Source organism: Filicampus tigris, chromosome 16 (genome assembly GCF_054856515.1).
Source record: "Filicampus tigris isolate MCC_2025a chromosome 16, RoL_Ftig_1.0, whole genome shotgun sequence".
NCBI classification, from domain to species: Eukaryota; Metazoa; Chordata; class Actinopteri; order Syngnathiformes; family Syngnathidae; genus Filicampus; species Filicampus tigris.
In genome coordinates this window covers 6,872,687-6,892,612 of record NC_141232.1, presented here as the reverse complement: position 1 = coordinate 6,892,612, position 19,926 = coordinate 6,872,687, and the positions used below count along the sequence as shown (strand labels likewise).

Sequence of the window (19,926 nt, the reverse complement as noted above, 5' to 3'; positions counted from 1 at the left end):
CGGAATTACGGCTATTACATCAAACCACCGAGCAAACGTCAAGCTTTAGGGCCGACAACAACGGGGGACTAGATTAGCAAAAGCGATCTGTATGTCACCTCGGTGGATAATGACCATCTAAAGAAGTGAGACCGAGCAAATTATCCGGTAATAAAAGGTGATTAACGGCGGGGGCTTCCTCTGAGCTTGCTTCTCCAAGACGCCCACCTATGGGAGGGGAAGTGAGGAGGAGGAGGAGGAGGAGGAGAAGGAGGGGGGAGCAGAGGGAGGGAGTGATGGCGAGGAGGAGAAATTGAATGAGAAGCCTCCGAGAGGATCTTGAGGGGAGCCACCACAACAAAACAACCTCTCCTACGGTCCAGCCAGTGGAAGCAACCACTGGATTTCATTTGATTTGATTTCTTGAAACTTTTCCTATACATGCATGGCTGCTTAGTGTTTGAAACTTGTGGAAGTTTTTGCAGCGACAGGTTTTGGTGGAAGAGGGGTGGGGGCCCTCAAGTTTTGGGAAGATGGGCCACTTTTTAAGGAATGGGACAGTACGGCTATTGGCTTTTATTCTACTCCACTTCACCGCCACTCAAGCTGGTAAAGTATAGCCGAAGTAAATGTATGGAAATGTACAAACGTGTAGAAAGAACACATTTGGGTATGTTTTTTGAGTTGATGCTTCTTCAGGGGAAAAAAAAAAAAAAAAAAAAAAAGATCCGAAATTGAGATTATAGTCGTTTCACTCATTTTAGATTAAGAATCATCCTTTTCCTCTATTCACTTGATTGTGAAGACTTGAACGCGACGCACTGCAAAGTTCTTGAGAAGATGGCGATCCAGAACTTCCTCGTGCAGGTTGGGGTCAGGTGTGCGCTTGTGCAAACGTATGACGTCGCGCTGGCGTGTGCCTGTGAGCCGCGTCGCTTGACTGCGAAAGAGTTTCACGTTGGCTTGCGAAAGAGCTGAACAACTGACTTAAAGGGAGTAGATTAAAATTCCTGGCACGGATCTGTGGCGTGCTCGCACACTGTATAAAACTGCCTCGCTTAGGGCTATTTGGCATTTTTTATTGTAGCCTCCTTGTTGCTAACTCAATCATGTCTTCTGGTTGCAATTATACAAAGGCTAAAATAGAGGATGTAGTGTTTAGGCGGCTACTGTTTGAGTCATTTTGCAGTGTCAGACTCTTTAGCTGACAAACATCCTCCTTGTATACGTTTATTCATCTACAGCACTCTCAGGGGGTTTAATCAAGGCCGGATCAATGCAAAGGCCTAAGCCAAAGGGGCCCCATGAAGGAGTCCTTTATAGGCAAACTTATTTACCGCCAACTAAATACAGCGGTGCTTTAAGATCCGAATGACCCCATTTGTGAATTCTTCAACATACGAGCCGTTGCTTGACACTTTTTTTTTTTTTTTTTGCTTTGGTGGCAGAAAATTCAAGTCAACTCACTTCACAAAAAGCTGCAAATAGTGAACAATTCATCAAAAAGAGGATTCAAGCTGTTTAATGACCGTCCCTGTTGAAGTTTACTGTCAAACAAAATGTAAAACAAAGAGAATTACACCGTGTATATTTAAACCACCCAAACAACTGCGAGTTTAACGCTAATGCTAATTAGCATCTATATTGTGATGCTTTAATTAAGGCTTTACGCAACGGATTGGTCACAGTTAATTCAGCAACATGTTCCCAGACAATATAATAGTACTCAGTCATACCCTCTGCGTGAAATGACAAATATTAGTGCCGAACTGATGAGCTCAGAGAAGAGTTATCAGGAATGCCACTTGAGCTTTAATGGCATTTGCCGATGGAACAAACTAAACATTTATCTCAAGGCACCACCGTGATACGAGACAGGGGTGGACATAAAAATCCATTTTTGCTCAATCATGTTTTGGAGCAACCATCCATCCATTTTCTATATTGTTTGTCCTCATTAGGGTTGAGCTGGAGCCGTTCCCAGCCGGCATTGATCGAGAGGCTGGGTTGCCTCATTTATTTCATCGCGGTGTCTTGAAGTAAATGAGGAAAAATGTGCAAGTGTAAGTTTCAATCAGCAAAGATGCTGATGCTCACTAGTTCAGTCCAAAGATGAATATTATGAAGTCTGCTATGAGAATTTAAATTACTCGAACTAGTACTACCACTTTGGAATCTCTTATTTCTAACAACAATCCGTTGTTTATTTTCCCCGTAATCCATGGAAAAAAAAAAAATCACAAGATTTCCCTGTCCGCCTGTTTTTTTTTTTTTTTGCTTTTAGCATCCTTGCTGCTAATGTTTCGGAAGCGCCTTATTTTCATTGGTGATGGCCTGATTTCTTAAATTCCTCCGACTTCCCAAAAAAAAAAGAAAAAAAAAGTCACTGCTTGGCTTGATTGAATCCACCGGCTGAAACAATAACGTGATAGACGCAGGAAGAGAGCCAAGTGTTGTAATCACATTCACAGCTGCTGCAGTGTCCACCGCCGTCTTATGAGAGCCTGCGAAGTGACGCTGACTCGGATTTAAGGTGGCGCTGACTGATAGCATGGCGCAACGGCGGCGCGTTTGTTTGCAGGTGTTAACAGTAGGAGGGCGTACATGTCTGTTGCGTCGGGGTTGGCTTTTTACTGTGCCTTTTTCTGACATCCATAAATCACGATCCAACCTACCGCGTCAAACAAATGTTTTGTGATGTGTTTTATACTGAGAAAAAGATTACCATATATGTTTATAGTATATCAAATAAAAATATTTATATTTTCAAGAAGGAAAATAAACAGCTTTATGACAATTTTTCACATTGTGCAGCTCATGCCTTTGAGTTTTGTCACATTACCTTTCCACATGTGTTGCTCCACCATTTATGTTCCGATTAGGGCTTTACCGATTCCCATTTCTCAAGACTGATGCCAATTCTGCTATTTGGCCCCTGGGCCATAGTTTGGACAACACTGGTTTACAGGGTAACAACACTGTCAAACACTGTAGATGCTAACTGTTAGCCCCCGAAACTATGGTTCTTCCAATTGTATGTTGTGATATTAACCTAGCGGAGGATATGCAGTTTTGAATACACGATGTGTAACTCTCTTTGTTTTATGTTTAGATTGACAGAAACCTTCAGCTGAGAATGGCAAAAAAAAAAAAAAAAAAAAGTGTGAAGCCTCTTATTTTGAAAGAACTGTTTACTGTTGTAAGGGCCGTTTGTTTTAGATGTACTGTACTGTCATGTCCTGAGGCAGCCGCAATGCACCATGGGAGTGGAAAACGGTGGCTGCGCAGGCTCCTATCCGAGTGAATGTTGTTGTCGTGTTGCAATTTTGTGTTGCGTTACAGTTTGCATGATGTGATTACAAGGTGCGTTGGCAAGAGTCGCGCTGCCATTTTATTTTCGCAACAGTTTTCCTGCCTCATTCTTTGAAGACACATTCGCTTAGCAAGAGCAAGGCTGACCTCCTTTCTGCCTCATCCCCAGTTGTGTGACAAACACAAGAATGTACACACAGCCTCTTCACTATTCCCCGTTTGATGCGGTTTTCTTGACGGTAAAAAGAAAAAAAAAAAAATTTGAGGCGAACAAAAGCAAAAGAACAAAGCAGCATTTTGTGAGGTAAAAACAAGGAAAACGTGGATTTTATACCAGAGTCTTTTGGGTTACTCGCATTAAACAGCAGTCCCCATGCAGAATGTCTGTCAAATCTTTTAATAAGTCAAGTGATGCTTTGAGTCTTTATTGGCGGCAGCACATCTGGCTCTGAGGAAGGTCTTTTTCGCCCCCTCAGGCTGCATCTGTGATCAGTGGATGCTTCGAGCAGCTGTCCGTGGGACAAGTTGGCGAGATATACCGGTGAATTGAAATGAGAAGACGTCGTCATTAGAGGTTTTTGCATCGTAGACATTTGTCGGTTTAATGATGCCCTCAAAAGTTTCACTCAAGTTGCCGGTGCTTGTTTCTGTGGAGCGACTTTGCACCTCAAGTTTTCTCTTTTTCATCTTTTGTGCTGTCAAGCAAACCAGAATTCTTAAAATTTGGACTTGAGTGTTGGTGATGAATCACTCCGGAGGAACTGAAGTTTTTCAGATTCGCTGAGCCATTTCATTGGGTACACTTGAATGAGATCCAATCAGAGTTATGATGGTTTGGGATTTCTCACAATAGTAAAATTTTTTTTTTTTTTATTGCGTTACTTTTAATTAGGTTTTAGAGCACCCCCCCCCGAATTTTTTTTATTTTTTTTTATTATTTTATTTTTTTTTTTTTTAAATAGGAGCATTTGTCAAGTGCAAGATAAGAAATAATAACGTGAAATGATCTACACACATGTTTAAAATGAACCATGAAAGGTCATGTATGACATTAATTGACAAAGGACATTCTTGCTATAATTATAATTAGTTTTTTGTTTTTTTTTAAACATAAGACATAGTTTCAGTTACCAAAAATGTTTTATCAATTTGAGTTTTTCCATTCATTTCTGTTCACGATAATAACCACTGATCCAATACAGTTCTTAATGAGTATAAGGTAAGTATAATGTATTCGTTTTATGCTGTTTGTTATTTGTAAATAATGTGTTGATTATCATGGCTTGACGAGATACATAACAACACGGACTGTCGTGCATTGCTACATGTGCCATGGCTGTGTTAAGATCTATGAGAACATAAGTGTCGGCTTGGGGTTGAATGGTCACGTATGCACATGCTTGTAGACTGCCCACGTGCGTGTAGCTGTTAAAAGCTGTAATGTATCAGAACATTTTTGAGGAGCAGGTATCTTCGAGTGACCCTCCCCGAAACATCACGTAAGGCTACGTAGTGAATGGAAACTGTGGCTGAAGCAGAGATGACGAAAAAGGATCTTTTCTCTGAAATTCCATCGTCTGTTTAAGAGCAGAAGTAGAAACATGTGCTCGGGCCTTGAGGGGCAGGTGTTTTCTCCAAGGGTCCGGCAGCTTTTTGGCCTGCCGGCCCATCGTCCTGTCAACAAACTTTAGTCGTGAACAAACAGTGCAAAGTGAAGTATGCGGTCTTGATGTTATCCGCAAGCCTCTCTATCCGTAAGCCGTCGGTTTCGAGTCGGCATCGAAACCCAACTGTTATTTCTGCTATAAGTTAAATGATCACCATCTGCCTGCACGCTTGACCTAAATCCATCATATAAAGACAAATACTGCGGAAGAAGTTGTATGCTTTTAACCGGATCGAATGAAATATTATCACCGCGGCTGCTTTCATCGCCGCTCTCATATTGATATTCGCGAGTGCACCAAACGTATCCGCAGAGAATATGTTCAAAATCTTTCCCAGACCTTCCTCAAGCCCTCGTCTCGACACGCTCCGACAGTGTCAGCGATAACTAAAAGCAGAACCCCAAAGCGGCCGCACAGCCCAGTCGGTGTGTGTGTGCGTGATAACCTCCGGCTTCCCATTTTGCATTCTTCAAGAAAACCAGCGTCTTTTGCTGCGGTGTTCAAATTAGCTTATTGTTATGTTTTCATCCCCTCGAACACATGTAAAGATTTGCAGGAGTACACATCTGAGAGGAAATTGGACAAGGGCGGGGGCTCGATTTGCTTTCTGATGATATTATTGCTGATATAATCAGCTTTGACAAGCTACTGAGCTTGTTTTGACGGAGTACACAGTGGTTGTACAAAGTCAACACGTCCCTGAAAAAATATCAGATGTGAAGAACACAGTAATTCATTTCAAAGTTTGCCTCCCCAGAATAATGTGAATAGCAACAAATTAATTGTCATTGGATGCACTGCAGTGGGCATCTCACACTGCTCTGCTAAATGCAGCGGGCTCGATTTTTGTGACCGGCAAAAATCTCTACTCTGAGGCGGGTTGGATCTGATGTTGGTATTTTTGACAAGCGCAGGCTGACGGATCTGAGAGAGGCACGGCTACGTCTGTGTGGGGGTGGTCACAGCCGACTGCAATTATGGCCAATCAAAGCGGCTCCTTTAATTCCCTTTAAATGCGGTGCGCCAGTCGCGTACTGGAGTCTTGGAATGGTGGAAGCACATTTACGCTGTGAAGTGGCCACTTGGGACGGCCACCCAGTGAGATGATTTAAAAAATATATAAAAGCTGTCCCCGCACTGGTGTTAGACATGGTCTGTTTAGATTGAATTTCTTGCATCTAAATGTCACTGCAGGCGCATCTCCAAGACACTCCTACCAGCCCACCCATCTTGTCGGAGAGTGGGCCACCAAAGAGCAAGTCTTGCACTGGTACAAACAAAAAAAAAAAAAAACAATCCGCCGGCAAATGGTGTTATGAAAATAGAGCCCAGCATGTGTAATAAGTGGTTATATGATACAGATTCCTTTACAAGGTTTTACTGACCACATGGTATTTATTTGGTAAAACAAGTCATTTTGATCATGTACTATGTATTCTGTCTGTATGTCCCTAAAATGTCTGTCCACCCTGTCATTATGAGATAAGTGTCCCTTTAAGAACCCCTCTTCTGTTTTCAGTGGCATGATGTCCAGCATTTTGTCTTTTTTTCAAACGAGGCTGAAATCGTGATTAGCCGTTGAGTTCATATTTACACTTACATTATGTCATTTTCATCACGCTAGTTGGACGTTGTCAAGCTTAACATGTCCACCCTGTCATAGTAAAATATCAACCGATTGTTTCAGAAATGAAAATAGATTTGTTCAACAATAATCAGTCTGCTTGCTAACGGAATCATGTTGCTAAGTGAAGGTCCACCTTGTGCTCATTAAATGCTAACATTTGTCCACCCTGTCAGCTAGCTCACATCTCCCCCTGTTTTGCATGTACATTGCCTGCTTACAGTTCATTCATTTTAAAAATGTTGAAGCTGAAACAATATGCATTTGATTAGGTCTGAGATCTGATTTTTTGTTTTTTTTAGACCCTCTCTGCATACGTCAAGCCGTTTATTAGAACATAAACTTGGAATACGAAATCCATCTTCATTTCATGTACACATGCTCCACCTCCTGTCATGCAACTCCCAATCTGACACAGATATGCATCTCCAAGCAGTAAATCGAAGTTCAATCATCCGTTTTTTCCCCCTCCTCCGCTCTTATACAGGGCGCGGTCCAAAAAAACGATGGGAAACTCCCGCTGCCCAGATCCCTCTTGGCTCGCTTTCTTGTTCAATTCCCCCTGTCGCTCCCATGTGCAATAGTTCACAGTTGACAGTGCAGCATTGTGCGAGGCCTGGTGGTATTTTTCAGGCTGGACTGGGACGTGTAGGTGGTGTGAGTCACGGCGGGATGTTTCCGAGATGTTTTTGGGATACAAACACAGAGATCACATTATGTTCATGCGTGACTCAAACATGCGGAGGAGCTTGGCCGTGTCAAGTGTCAAACGCGAAACGGAATTGGCCCGCTGGGTGGCATTTTTGCACTCTTAACGCACATAACAACAAACGAGCCAAAGAGGATGATTTATCAAATATGCAAGTGCATTTTTATGCATAGAACTGTAAAATTGAAGTCATGGATGCTTGAGCTATTTCCCATGTTCTCTGACCTTCTTACGCCATTTCAAAACATTCTTCAGTCCGTAGGGATGTTGTGATATTTCCAAACATGCTGCACTGTGTAACCACAGAGCAGCAAAGTCAACAATGAGCTTTTCAGGTAAAGAGGCTCCAACAAACCATTAACATAATTGCATGCTCCTCATTCCAAGTCAGGCTTTTTCCCATGTCATGTTTGCCAAAGCCGAGCCCAGTTTATTCTGCACACTTGGGTGTGAAATGTCTTTTTATCCCTTTTATGAATTGTAAGCGACGTAATACTACGATAGCAACTTCTTTTCCCGTGCTTGGGATTTGCGCTCTTCCCCGAACGTTTGTCTTTTTTCGCAACGTCGGACGTGTGCATTCTTTTTTTTTTTTTTCCTCCCTCTCTTTATCTTAAACATGCCAGAAGGTCAACAGTGTCCTGTTGCATGAGCGTGTTTTGCTTTGGGCAACACAGACTTGGAAAAGAAGAACCGGAGAAATGTACTTCATCTAGTTCACGGTGAGCACTGACAGGTTGTCATGTTTGCAATGAAGCCTTTGTAAAGAAATACTTATTGAGAAGCTTCTGAAGACATTTTGAGTGGATCAGAGCTGCAGTCAATTTGCCCAAATCTAACGCAATGTTTCCTAGGACGCTTGTCAGCCTCTGTTTCCTTCGAATTTCAAAGGAAGGAAATCTGTTCCAGTTACGCTACGGTCATCCTAAAAACGTCATTACCTATGCCGGCAATGTTTGAAGTAGCATTTTAGAAAGCGTCATACGTAGAACCACTTTTAACGTGACAATGTGGGGATGCGGTCAGGGAAATAATGAAAGCGAGACATGTCTCTTTCCTCTCCACACAAAAATGATTGTTTTCCAGCAAGTTACTCTCTTTCAAACCTTTCATCCTTTCGCCCCCAGAAACATGTCACGTCCCTCCCCAGCCTTAAAGGGACAGGTTCTCCCCTGCGGGTCACCACAAGAACAATAAAACCGACGATAAAAGCGTAATGCAAAGAATTGGCGCAACCGCATATTTTACCGTACAAAACCTAAGCACAAATGTAATCTTTTGATTCGGGATTTAATTTGAAAAAAAAAAAAAACAATTTTGAAAATGACTGAGATTCTCAAAACAACTGATGTCAGACATCTGTACCGCTTGGTGTAAATGTGACTCTAAAAATCTCTCTGCTTGGCAGACCAGCTCATTCAATGAGATACTGACCTTCCATTCAATTACACGCATTTAACTTTTCTTTCCCAAGGGAAATTGATTTGCAGTCAGGAATCAAAGGAGAGCAGCAAAGAGCTCACTGGGGGATCGGCCTAACGAGCCAGCTGAATGTAAACATTCGAGATTTGATCCCGGAAAATGATGTGATGCAAGAAGTCAACCGGGGACAGCAAAGTGCCCTGGTAAGAAGTAGCCTTACATTTTAATGACGCTTAGCCCCAAGCGAGACAAAAATATGTAGCGCTGCTGCAGCCTGTTTCGAGGACGCAGCCATAGCCTCACATTAACCTGCACGCCAGAGAGTCTAGTGCCGTGTTGGCTGTAAATTAGACGACGTGCCAGAACGAACGTATAGAGGTAGACAACTCTAGCGCTTACAATTACATGCTACCATATATCACGGTTATTATGTACGAAAATCTTAATGGACTAAGTCTGGATGAACATATGTTGCTGGTAGGAGTACGGTTTCTATTGTTTGCACCCACAAACCTGGGGTGTTAATGTTATAGTCCTTGTCCCATTTTCCCATTGGCTTGCTGTGATTCACAGTTTATCCCATTTACTGCTTTGTTGCAACGCTCGGGGATTGAGAGCACTCAAAGCCACTTGGCATAAACATTGTTTGCTGTGCAAATGCCATAAAACGTAACGTGCTACTTCTTTGTAATGGCAAACTCGCGCCATATGGTGACCGAAAGATGAATTCGGATAGTTTCGGATGTTTACAATGCTACGAGCCAACGAGTTACTTTGAATGATCTTTCTCGCTACTTTGCAATACTGGCTGCATACAAAGCTCCGAATTCACTTGAAAACACATTTGCATGCCAGAGCAACAGCTGGTGCCGTAAGGCCTAACTGTAAGGTCATTTTAGCCAGTCAGAAGCGTGACGAAAGCAATTTTCTGGAAACAAAACAACAACAATGAGAATGGAATTTGAGGGGTGAATCCGGTGCACCGCCATTCAAATGGCAAAAGTGGAATGAATGAAAGAATTGTGGAATGCCGTAATTGTGTTGGCTTGGTTGTTTTACAGTAGTCCCGGTTGACTGAAAATGACGTAGGACTATACATTTGACATTTTCGATCAAGGGTTGAGAAGGCTGTGATCAGAAACTCCAAAAATGCAAAGTGAAACTAAATTACTCGATACACATTCGAGCTGTCACGATTGAATCTTTTATCAGTGTTGGACAGCCCATCAGTACCGACGGACTCCCGTTTCGCTTCTTCAACTTGGTCAACTTTTTTCCCCAGCCCTAATACTCATTAGATCTTAATTCACTAATAATTCAAATATTAAACAATCTTACCTAGTCACTTACAGTAGTAGCAAAAGAAGTTGATTCTTCTTCATTTGTAGCTGCGTGACTGTACGGTATTATACTGCCACCCGGTGGCCAAGGCAGGCAAAACAGAAGGAGCAGTACGATGAATTGATTTGCAACATTAAATCATGATTCACAATCTGTTAAATTCTTCACATTGTATTTCATTGTGTTTTTATGATTGTCGTCATCTACTAATAGTGTAGTATTGTTCATGTCTCTACTGTATGCCAGGAACAGAACTAAATGCTCATACAGTACACCAGGCAGAAGGCATCATTAACTCGGCGGTGGTGTGTGGTGAGATTTTTCCAATGTAAAATATGCGCCTTGGCTCGATAAAGCTTGGGAAACACAAATGTCCATGGTATCAAGACAAAAAGGCTTTACATTGCTGCTTTTTGCCACTCATGTGTTCCAAGTGTGATGCTCATGCAGCTGTCAGGTGTGCCACAACAGGATTATAAGCGGTATGGTGTACTGCCGCTATCCCATAATAACACCCGTCGAAGCCCGGCCACCTGCCGCCAAATCTCCCAGGAAGATTGCCTTTTCCGACTTTTAGGAAGCAGGAAGTCTGCGCACTTTTAAGATTGGCTCGGAGCCGCACTAAATCCCGCTCTTTTGGCTCGGCAACGACCGGCGCTTAACTGAGCGAGACAACAACAGTAGCAGAGTTTAATGACGCCAGTGACGGAATTGGCTTGCCTACATCTACCACGAGCTCCAATCGTGAGAGCGAGGTGATGGGGTTCATGTGCGTACATGCGGCCGAGTGTAACGGCACTCATCATGTCTTTCTTTTGCATTCTCAGCTCATCCCATCGATGTTCTCCGGGTGCTGGGGCTGTCGGAGAACATGGAGGGGGTGTCCCTGCACCCTGGTCTCTGCGGCAACCATAAAGAGGTGGAGGGAACACAACAGGCCTTCAAAATAGACCAGAAAGTCCAGCTCAGCGCTCCCACCAAACAGTTTTTTCCTGGTAGTAGATTTTTTATTTTTATTTTTATTTTTTTATATTGACTTTGTGTTCGGGCTGAACAATTCTGAAAAATTGCACACTTTGCAAAGCCAATTTCAAATACCATTATGTTGTTGTCTTTGGTGTATCGTTCAACTGCTGTATTTTACAGGAAAATAATCATATTCAAATATCAAAGAAAGCTATTGGAACTGTCTTTGAATCGAAAGATTTTTTTCCACCTTAATTCCAAGATATTACTCAAGTAAATTTCAGTTCCAAGCTTCGTAAAAAAATTGCAGTTGAAAAATACGATTAATCGTGATCAATTATGGAACATTTTGCGATTAATTAGTTAAAAAATGTTAATCGCTTGACAGCACTACACATAAATGTTTTGGTCTTATAGGTTAGGCTTCGGCTAAAATAAAGGCAAATAATTCATATCAAAGACTATCTTTATCTACCGGTACTTCAATTGCAGTTGTTAATTTGTCTTTGCATTGAACTTATCTAGACAAAATAGATAAAACACTAAACTACAAATGTATAAAACTATATATTTGCAAAAATAAAGACTACCGACCGACTAAAGAGAAGCGTCCCCCCTCCCAAAATTGCAACCTTTGCTCTTAGGAAATTACATTCTACGACATTGCGATGTCCAGTTGAATGGGATAAATTGTTCAGCCCTACTTTGTGTGGTAGAACTAAATAAATGCCTCCTGGTATGACTTAGAAGCATTTCCTCTTCTCTTCTCTCCAGAGTCCACATTCCCTGTAAATTTCTCCCTGATGGCCACCGTGCGAGCCAGAAAGGGATCGCAGTCATTTCTACTGTCCGTGTATGATGAGCATGGGGTGCAGCAGCTGGGGCTTGAAGTGGGCCCTTTGCCCGTCTTCCTGTATCAGGGCCGGGCCGCCAGACAGCCCGAAACGTATCCTACATTCAAGCACGTCAACCTGGCCGATGGAGAGTGGGTATTTTCAGGGCTTGTACGTCTTCCAATACCAATAAATATATAGTTCATTGACCTATCTTCCATGTCTGCTCTGGCGGGAGTCTCTGTCTTCCTCAAATACAATAAGATAAAATTAGCTCTTACGATTTGGCCAGGCCCGAACAAAAAGTCTGAAACTTAACTAGGCCTTGATTTTCAAGGTAGGATGACTAATTTGTGTGCCAGAATAGCATCCAATGAAGCAGATCAGTGCCAAGGTTGAACTGTTAACAAAAGCACAGAGGTAGGGACCTTCAGCATCTGAGTGGATTGTAAATTGTAAATGCCCCAATCTATTTTTCAATTTTAATTAGTCAGACATTCCAAAAAAAATACAACTTCGAACCGACAACAGTTAGTGTCACAATCATATTCTGTATGTATTAGTCATGCTACCAATGTAGCAGCCGTGGCTAACGTCGGCTTAGTGCTAATGCTAGCTTAGTGTTGTTAATGTTGCTATTTTGTTGAAGCTGGACAGTGTTCCCTGTGAAAATGTATCCCAACTAAATAGTTTTATAATGGCATGCATCTATGTCATGTTTGAGAAATGCGCTCTTGTATGTTACGAAGGGGCACGGCTTTGGTCAGAGACATTCAAATCTTGCTAGCAGTTTTAAAAGCTAGTGAGGATCAACAAATGTCCCAAAGACATGTTCTAAATGCAAACATGTCCTGCTGTCCTTTTCTTTGCTCTTCCAGGTGGCACAGGATAGCCTACAGCGTACAGGGCCAGTCCGTCACCCTCTTTTTGGATTGTCACAAGGTAGAGACACTACAGCTAACACGAGGAGACGACACCACCGTCAGCACGGAGGGCATCGTCGTATTCGGATCACGGCTACTGGATGAAGGTGTATTCGAGGTAAAGCCCTCCCGCGGTTGTTTGCTGAAAAGCCTTCAACAGGTCGGGTTTTACCGGGAATAAACGAAACCCAGGAAATGGAGAGAACTTTTAAATATGCATGCCGGATCACAAAAACCCATTTACAGAGCTAATGTTTGATGCATAATGGCTGAAAAATGAATTACCGGTACCTTGATTTAACGCACGAGTCACTTCGTAGAATGTCAGAACTTAAAAAGGAAATGCACATGCATTAATGCTAAATACACACATTACTTACAAAGGGGCTGGGTTTGAACTTTGGCATCGCCTCACTGCCTTCACTCAGTATGTCCAGTCAGAATTTGCACCCGTACGAGCTCATCATTGCAAAGCATCTGATACAGAGTGGCATTTTTCGCAGCGACTTCAAAGCCACTGGAGATCCGATTTGAAAGAAAATTTGTAGTTCAGGAGGCCAGAGGGTGTCGTGGGTTTCATGTCAATCAAGCGTGGGAGGAACAAAGCATTTTTCAAAGCAAAAGAGGCATTTAAAAGGGAATGAACGAGGAGGAGCGGATGTGCCTCATCCTATCACCTCCTTGAATGCTGAATTCATATGTGGTATGAAATCACAGTACATGAATAGTAACTAGAAAAGTCAGGTCATAGCACCCATTATTTTGGGAATCGTCCATGTGCATATTGTTCCCGTAGTGAACATATTAGGTACCAGAAATGCAGAGACATTATAAGAGCTGTTTGAGGGGGAAAAAAATTGCCTTTGTGAAGATGACAAGAAATGTATGGGCAATGACAATGAAAACCCATTTACTGGGCGAATGTTCAATGGGTAATGGCTGAAATACAAATTATATTGATTGAATGCATTTATCACTTCATGAAATGTCAGGATTTAGGAATGAAATGTGTCGGGCACATGCATTGCAAAGACAACGCAATGAAGCGTAATCCATTTGTTAATGACACTGTCGATATAAATAACCAAAAACAATATTATATTGACTCACTGAGTATCGGTTCAGCTCCTTTTAGAATGAACAATCGGCTCCACTTGAATTCTCTTTCAAACTCTGCTATTAACTAGAAATTTGGTTTAGTAATTCAAGGAAAAAAAGTGGCGTAAAATACGATCAAGGTCCAAAAACAAAAAAAAGCATGTATATCTTATATATGTAAAGTAGTGTTCCTGGAGTAGATGCCATTTCCGTGAAAAGGGAATGTCGTTAATCCTGGAGAAAGTACAGCGAGAGGCTTGTCAGTACGCGTTGGCCTAATAGATGAGATGGCTCTCACTTTCACCTGGACAAACCAGATGCGCTTGGTCACGGCGAGAGGACGCTCTCCTGTCGCCTGAGGACTTGCCCACCTTCCCCGTGCCATTACGCAATATCACTCTCTGCTCCACCCAGGTTGTATATTACTTTATACCACCAGCTCCCTGAAGGCGTTTTACATTTCGAAATGACTTTACATTTCACTTGAAGGGGTAGGTCTATTCCCTGGAAAGCAACAGAGATCATGTATGATGTAATATGTACACCTCTCACGCATGGACCAAATCCTTCAGAGTATTTATCCATCTGTTTTCTATAGCATTTATTAGGGTAAGTTGGAGGCAAGCCCAGCCGGCAGCCAATTACAGGGCAGATATAGTCAAACAATATTTCACGAGTGCATCCACACCCAGCCTACGGACAAATTACAGTCCTCAATAACGCTAACGGCAATTCAGTCAGACCTCGGATAGCACCCCGCAAAAGACAAACAATCGCCAGGGTCAAAATCTGCATCACTTCCGTTTGACTTGCTTGATTGAACAATCTAGACGAGCTTCTTCACTCCAGTGCTGCAGGTGCAGCTCCATCTGGATAATGCCCCAGTTGGATCCGATGCAAGTAGACTTGAAAGCCAAAAAGTCCAAATAAATGACTGTACACTTTTATTTGGATAATCACCAAGACATTATGATTTAATGCTTTACACATGTTCATCCATCCGCAAAGTCTTGTGAAAATCGGTTTGGGAGTTTTTGTGCAATCAGTCAAAACAAATCCTCTAGCACTGGAGTAAGTTTGAGATTTCTTCCACTTCGGTGCGTATCTACACGTAAAAAACTCATGAGTTCATTAGTATACATGTCTGTTTGTGTACATTAAAGCATTAGTGTCATTAGCGCGAAACAAGGCTGGTACCATGGGACGGCAGATTAAGAGGGCTGACCTCTGGTCCACTGTTCCCAGGCCCCAATACTGTGGGAGGAGACCAGTGTTCCGGCCCGGTTCTCCCAGCGTGGGAGCTGTGCGGCGTGAGACCAAGGGGGACTTGCGTTGAGCCACTAATGTCTCTATTACTTCCAGATTGAACCCCAAACTCTTGTTGGCAAACGCAGCGAATTGCAAACATCAAAATGTCTACACGTCTACTTGAATTTATTCATGGCTTGCCGTGGGTCTTGTTTATATGACTCTTAACACACAGACTGTTTAGATAAGACCAAGTGTTTATTTGATGGGAAAATATGATGTCTTCTGCCTTGACTTGGACTGGAAACGTTGCATGTTTTTGGCACACACGTTGAGTACGGGCAGTTGTGCTTGGATGCTGAGCTGTTGATTTAGCACACTAAGGCGGACTTAACAGGTCGAGGTCTGTTTAAAAGTGCAATGCGAGTAGCATTTCAAGTCACATTGAAGGATGCAATTTATTGCTGACATGCTAATGCTAAGCAATGATAAAAAAAAAAAAAAAGCCAAAGGCTAACCCAGGGGTGGGGAAAGTTTGGTCCACGTGTCACATACGGACTATTGCGTTCTTTACTCCGGCCCACTAAGCATTTACATTATCAAGAGTCCTGTAATATTTGTTGCGTTAAATTTGCTGTCAACCCCCCCCAAACAATTGGTTAGTTGATTCACTAATCATTATTTTTACCCTTTTATCATTACATAATTTTGATAATTGACTAGTTGTCAATTAAAAAAAAAAACAGTGAAACAAAGAGTTTAACATTTTGATTCAAAATTGCTAATAATCATGTTTTTTTGGGGGGGGGTTAATGATAGTTGAATTAATCATAGCTCGGATTTTAAAATGATCATGAATTATTCTAATATAATCCATTTTACATACAGATTTTTACCTTTTTTTAATCTACAAATAACTTGCCCATCTGCCCAATTAAAAAAAAAATATCTAATGTGCCCTTCAGTTTAACCTTAGCTAACCCAAAATGATTATCATTATGACACAAATGTGCGACACATGGTAACAATAACATTACAGAAGTAGATTAGCTTTAAGCGGATTTAGCATGGGTTAGCGCCAACGTAGCCCCAATTAATGCTCTCCAGCATTTCATTTTATAATTTAAAATATATTTATGAACAATTTCTCAGTCCCCCTACATTTCTCAGTCCCCCAACGCCACTTTAACACAAGGAGAGAACACATTTTGAAGCCAGGCCTGGGTTAGCACCATGGGATTAGCATCTTCAAGCAAAGGCATTGGAGTCACCACCCAAAATTAGCATCACGCGTTGCGAGTCAACTATCGTTAAGACAAACTCAAGGAACTTGCGGCTAATAGAACATTGAATTAATAAACAACAATACTTATTATTGTGAATGAAAGTCAGTAGCTATTAATAGTTTTACTAGTTGTCATGTAGACAGCAGCTGCGACTTTCTAAAGGAAAGCAATCGGAGTGCAATCGCCTTCTTATGTTGCTGCCGCATCTTAATTGGGGAACGATGAAGTGTTCATGATTTTCGGGGGCACCGCTTTAGTAGGGGAGAGAAACCCCGCCGGGCAAGAATAATAGGAAAACTTCTCTGTGAGAGTTTTGCTTTTGATCTCTAATTGAGATTGGATTAGAGTGGATTTACTCCCTGTTGCCTATCTCCCCCGCACTCACTATGACTGCAAGTCAAAGAGGGCAATGAAGTGCCCTTGCTCTGTGGGCCTCTGGCCAAAAACTGCAAGAAAAGACACTATTTGGATAACCTTCATGCTCACTGTACTAATGCGCAAATTAGTGTGCTTCAACAGTCATTTCTGCAAATGCTTAAGAAAGGCTTTTTTTTTTTGGATGTACACACTGCTGACAAGGGCTCTTTGTGAGCATCATGAGGCGATACCCCTGGCTGCTAAAGCCTAATTCAAGTGACTACAATGGAGGTAAAACGACCAAAACATCATGCAGCTAATGGGATTTAGTTCATAAAGTATGGCTGCCCACATGTCCAGTGAAGTATATTCCAGAGGTGGGAGTAAGTCACATATGCGCATGTCAAGTAAAGTCTTAAAGCTGCAGACTTTTCCAGTCGCGTAGTGCCAGTCTAAGTCGAGTCCATAAGTTTTCAAGTGTCTTAATATTGATCCGACCCAAGTCATGTAACTCAAGCTCCCCAAGCTTCAGACTGCAAAGCGGACAATTTCATTCGGAACACGCGTACGATCTGACGAGCTCCAGTCCGACGTCAGACTGCAACCGTGCGCCATATTGACAGTTTTCTGGCGTCAATTGCAGGGGGAAATTGAACAACTGCTGATTGACGACGACTCCCGGGCTGCTGCCTCTTACTGTGTCAACTACATGCCGGACTGTGACTCCGCTTTGCACCACAGCAGCAGTCAAGACCTGGACCTTCACGGGGTCAGTACTGCCGCCTATGGGGAAGATATCCCAACTGAAAACTCGTCTTTGTCTCTTTGCGAGATAGACTTGTAATGTCAGATAAAGAGTGTTAAAGGATATTCATTCATCATAGGGATCTTTTTGTCACTTTTTTTTTAAAATGAGCCATTGTGTTCTTGATAAGTGTGAAGAAGGGTCACATCTAAACAATTTGGCCCACATGGACAGATTTCAACCATTAAGCCAATAAAACGACAACCACACAAAACATACAGCGAAGCACCTACTGATTATTTTATGATTGATGACTCCCTTGAAAAAAAAGCCATCGGGAAAGCATTTCCTTTAAATCAAGCGATTCTGTGTTGAGGGAATAACAGCTGAGATGAAGCAAACCAATCTTGAGCAAGATGAGCATTAAATCAGCCAAGTCAACCAGTGACACACTTCTCACGGATACTCACACCGCATCCGCGCACGTGTGTCTGCACAAAAATCTGGCCAATGAAAGCGATCCAGAAATTGTCCATCTTGCTCACAGTCATCCAGTTGGCTTTTTCGCGAAACTATTTCAGCTCTCGGATGAGCTCGGAATGCCAAAGCATGTCAACATTCCCCGCTGGCCGACGTCCCGTTGCACACACTGACCCCGTTTGGATCTAAATCAGAACCCCAATGTTGTTTTTACTACTAGAAATTTATCGTTGTTTGTATAGAGAGATTCGAAGCGTGTGTGCGGAACACAGGACAGAGATACACTCGCATTCATTGTTGTTTGCTGCATTGTTAAAGTGTTTTTCCTCTGTCGTCCTACTTTTCCCTCACAATGCCCTTTTTTCATGACAAGAAGTCCCAACTGGACCAGCCGGAAGAGCAGCAAGCCAAAGAGGGCAGGAAGGGCAAAAAGAACAAAAAGAAGAGGGACAAGGGCTCTAAAGGTAAAGGCAAACGTAAAGGCAAGGGGAAGGGCAAAGGCAAGAAGAAGGGATCCAGGAAGAAAAAACTCGAGGAGGACACTTTGAAGGACGGCTTGATTAGCGCGTCTACGACGCTGCCCGAGTATCTTTCCCAAGAGCCTTTTTTGGACCTAAAAAGCACAGAAGAAACAGTCAGGCCCACTAAAGTCTACGAGGACGAGCCCCTCGTGGAGATGCCTTCCTCGAATGAACCGTCAACAGAAGCCCCCTCACCGGGCAGCATAGCAGAGTCTCCGGTTCATGTTGAGGTAGACGAGTTAACAGCTCCCCTGTTTTTTCGGCCACTATAACCAATCGCTCCTGCTGCTAATTTCACATTTCTCCAGCTGCTCACCACTAACCAGCCAGCGCCCCCAGCGCCCCCTCGTGCAACTTTATGACACCAAAACAGAGAACGTGCCTCCGGTCTTGAGTAGGCTTTCTGTCTGTACGTTCAGAACATGCAACGCCATGTATAATTTGCTTAGACCAGCGTGATGTGCATGTTATGTACAATGGATGGGCATAATAATAATTAATTAGTGTTCCCCTGCCTATTCACTGATTTTTTGTTTTTGTTTTTTTGGAACCTATCCTCCATTAGTCACAGAAAAACTCGCCTATTTGCTTGCACTCCTCCTGAAAGGTTCTAAAATACCACAAGATGGCGCCAAAGCCTGGTATAATTGAAAATGATTGCGTAGGCGCCATCTTGTGGCAAGTCGGTAAATTGAAGTGAGGGGTCTATGACTGACCACAACACTAGCTAATAATAAAAGTAGTGCTTTGGCTCTATCTTCTGGCCTCTATAGGCAATTATAAACCTTTTAGCGGGGGGTGATCGTTGATTCATTGAAACTTAGTCAAGAATTGATTGTGATTGAGACAAAATGGAATTCTGTATTACTTTCATTATTCTGCCCATTACGGCACTAGCTTCAAAACAAGAATTCAGAACAATCACAAATGGATTGTCATATTAAAAAAAATATGATTTCAAATTAATTGTAAATCCTCCCTTTAATTGCTAAATCATATGCAGTCAAATGCCCATCCCCGGTATTTACAGTGCAATATGTGCCCGTCACGTTTGGCTGAATGATCTTAAAATTGTGTCACATCCCAGTAACACACAAGGAATGACTTGCCTCTTTGTGCCATATACTAATTTTGCACTGCTGTTTCCGCCTTGCAGCCGCGAATCTGATAGCGCCTCCGATTTCTAATTGGCCCGCCAACCCGCCATCGGGGATGACCAACACATCCCCACTGCCTATCGTCCACCTGTAGCGCTAACATTTCATCTCATAATTGACGTGCAGGAGCCGGAGCGGAGCCCAGAGGTGGAGAACGGCGATGACCTTTACGGTAACCTTGGTGACAACCTTGATATTTCCATAGTAACAGCGGGCACAAATATTACTGAATCAGAGGTGGGTTGAACGTATTGTGCA

General features: G+C 42.5%; 2 protein-coding genes across 5 annotated transcripts in view; one reads left to right on the top strand and one right to left on the bottom strand.

Annotated features, from left to right (window-relative positions):
* rdh8a (retinol dehydrogenase 8a) overlaps positions 1-19,926 on the bottom strand; it is a 107,862-nt gene that overhangs the window by 16,521 nt on the left and 71,415 nt on the right. The gene's annotated exons all lie outside the window — the stretch shown is intronic.
* col5a3a (collagen, type V, alpha 3a) overlaps positions 331-19,926 on the top strand; it is a 43,492-nt gene continuing 23,896 nt past the window's right edge. The window contains exons 1-7 of one of the 4 annotated variants that reach the window (XM_086054686.1): positions 331-588; positions 10,882-11,049; positions 11,795-12,005; positions 12,732-12,894; positions 17,409-17,534; positions 18,367-18,741; positions 19,795-19,905. In XM_086054686.1, coding sequence (XP_085910812.1) covers positions 513-588; positions 10,882-11,049; positions 11,795-12,005; positions 12,732-12,894; positions 17,409-17,534; positions 18,367-18,741; positions 19,795-19,905 — 1,230 coding nt within the window. In that variant the 5' untranslated portion in view covers positions 331-512. Of the gene's footprint in view, positions 589-7,881; positions 8,014-10,881; positions 11,050-11,794; positions 12,006-12,731; positions 12,895-17,408; positions 17,535-18,363; positions 18,742-19,794; positions 19,906-19,926 lie in introns of those variants that run through there. The other 3 variants (XM_086054685.1, XM_086054687.1, XM_086054688.1) reach the window with 3 other exon arrangements.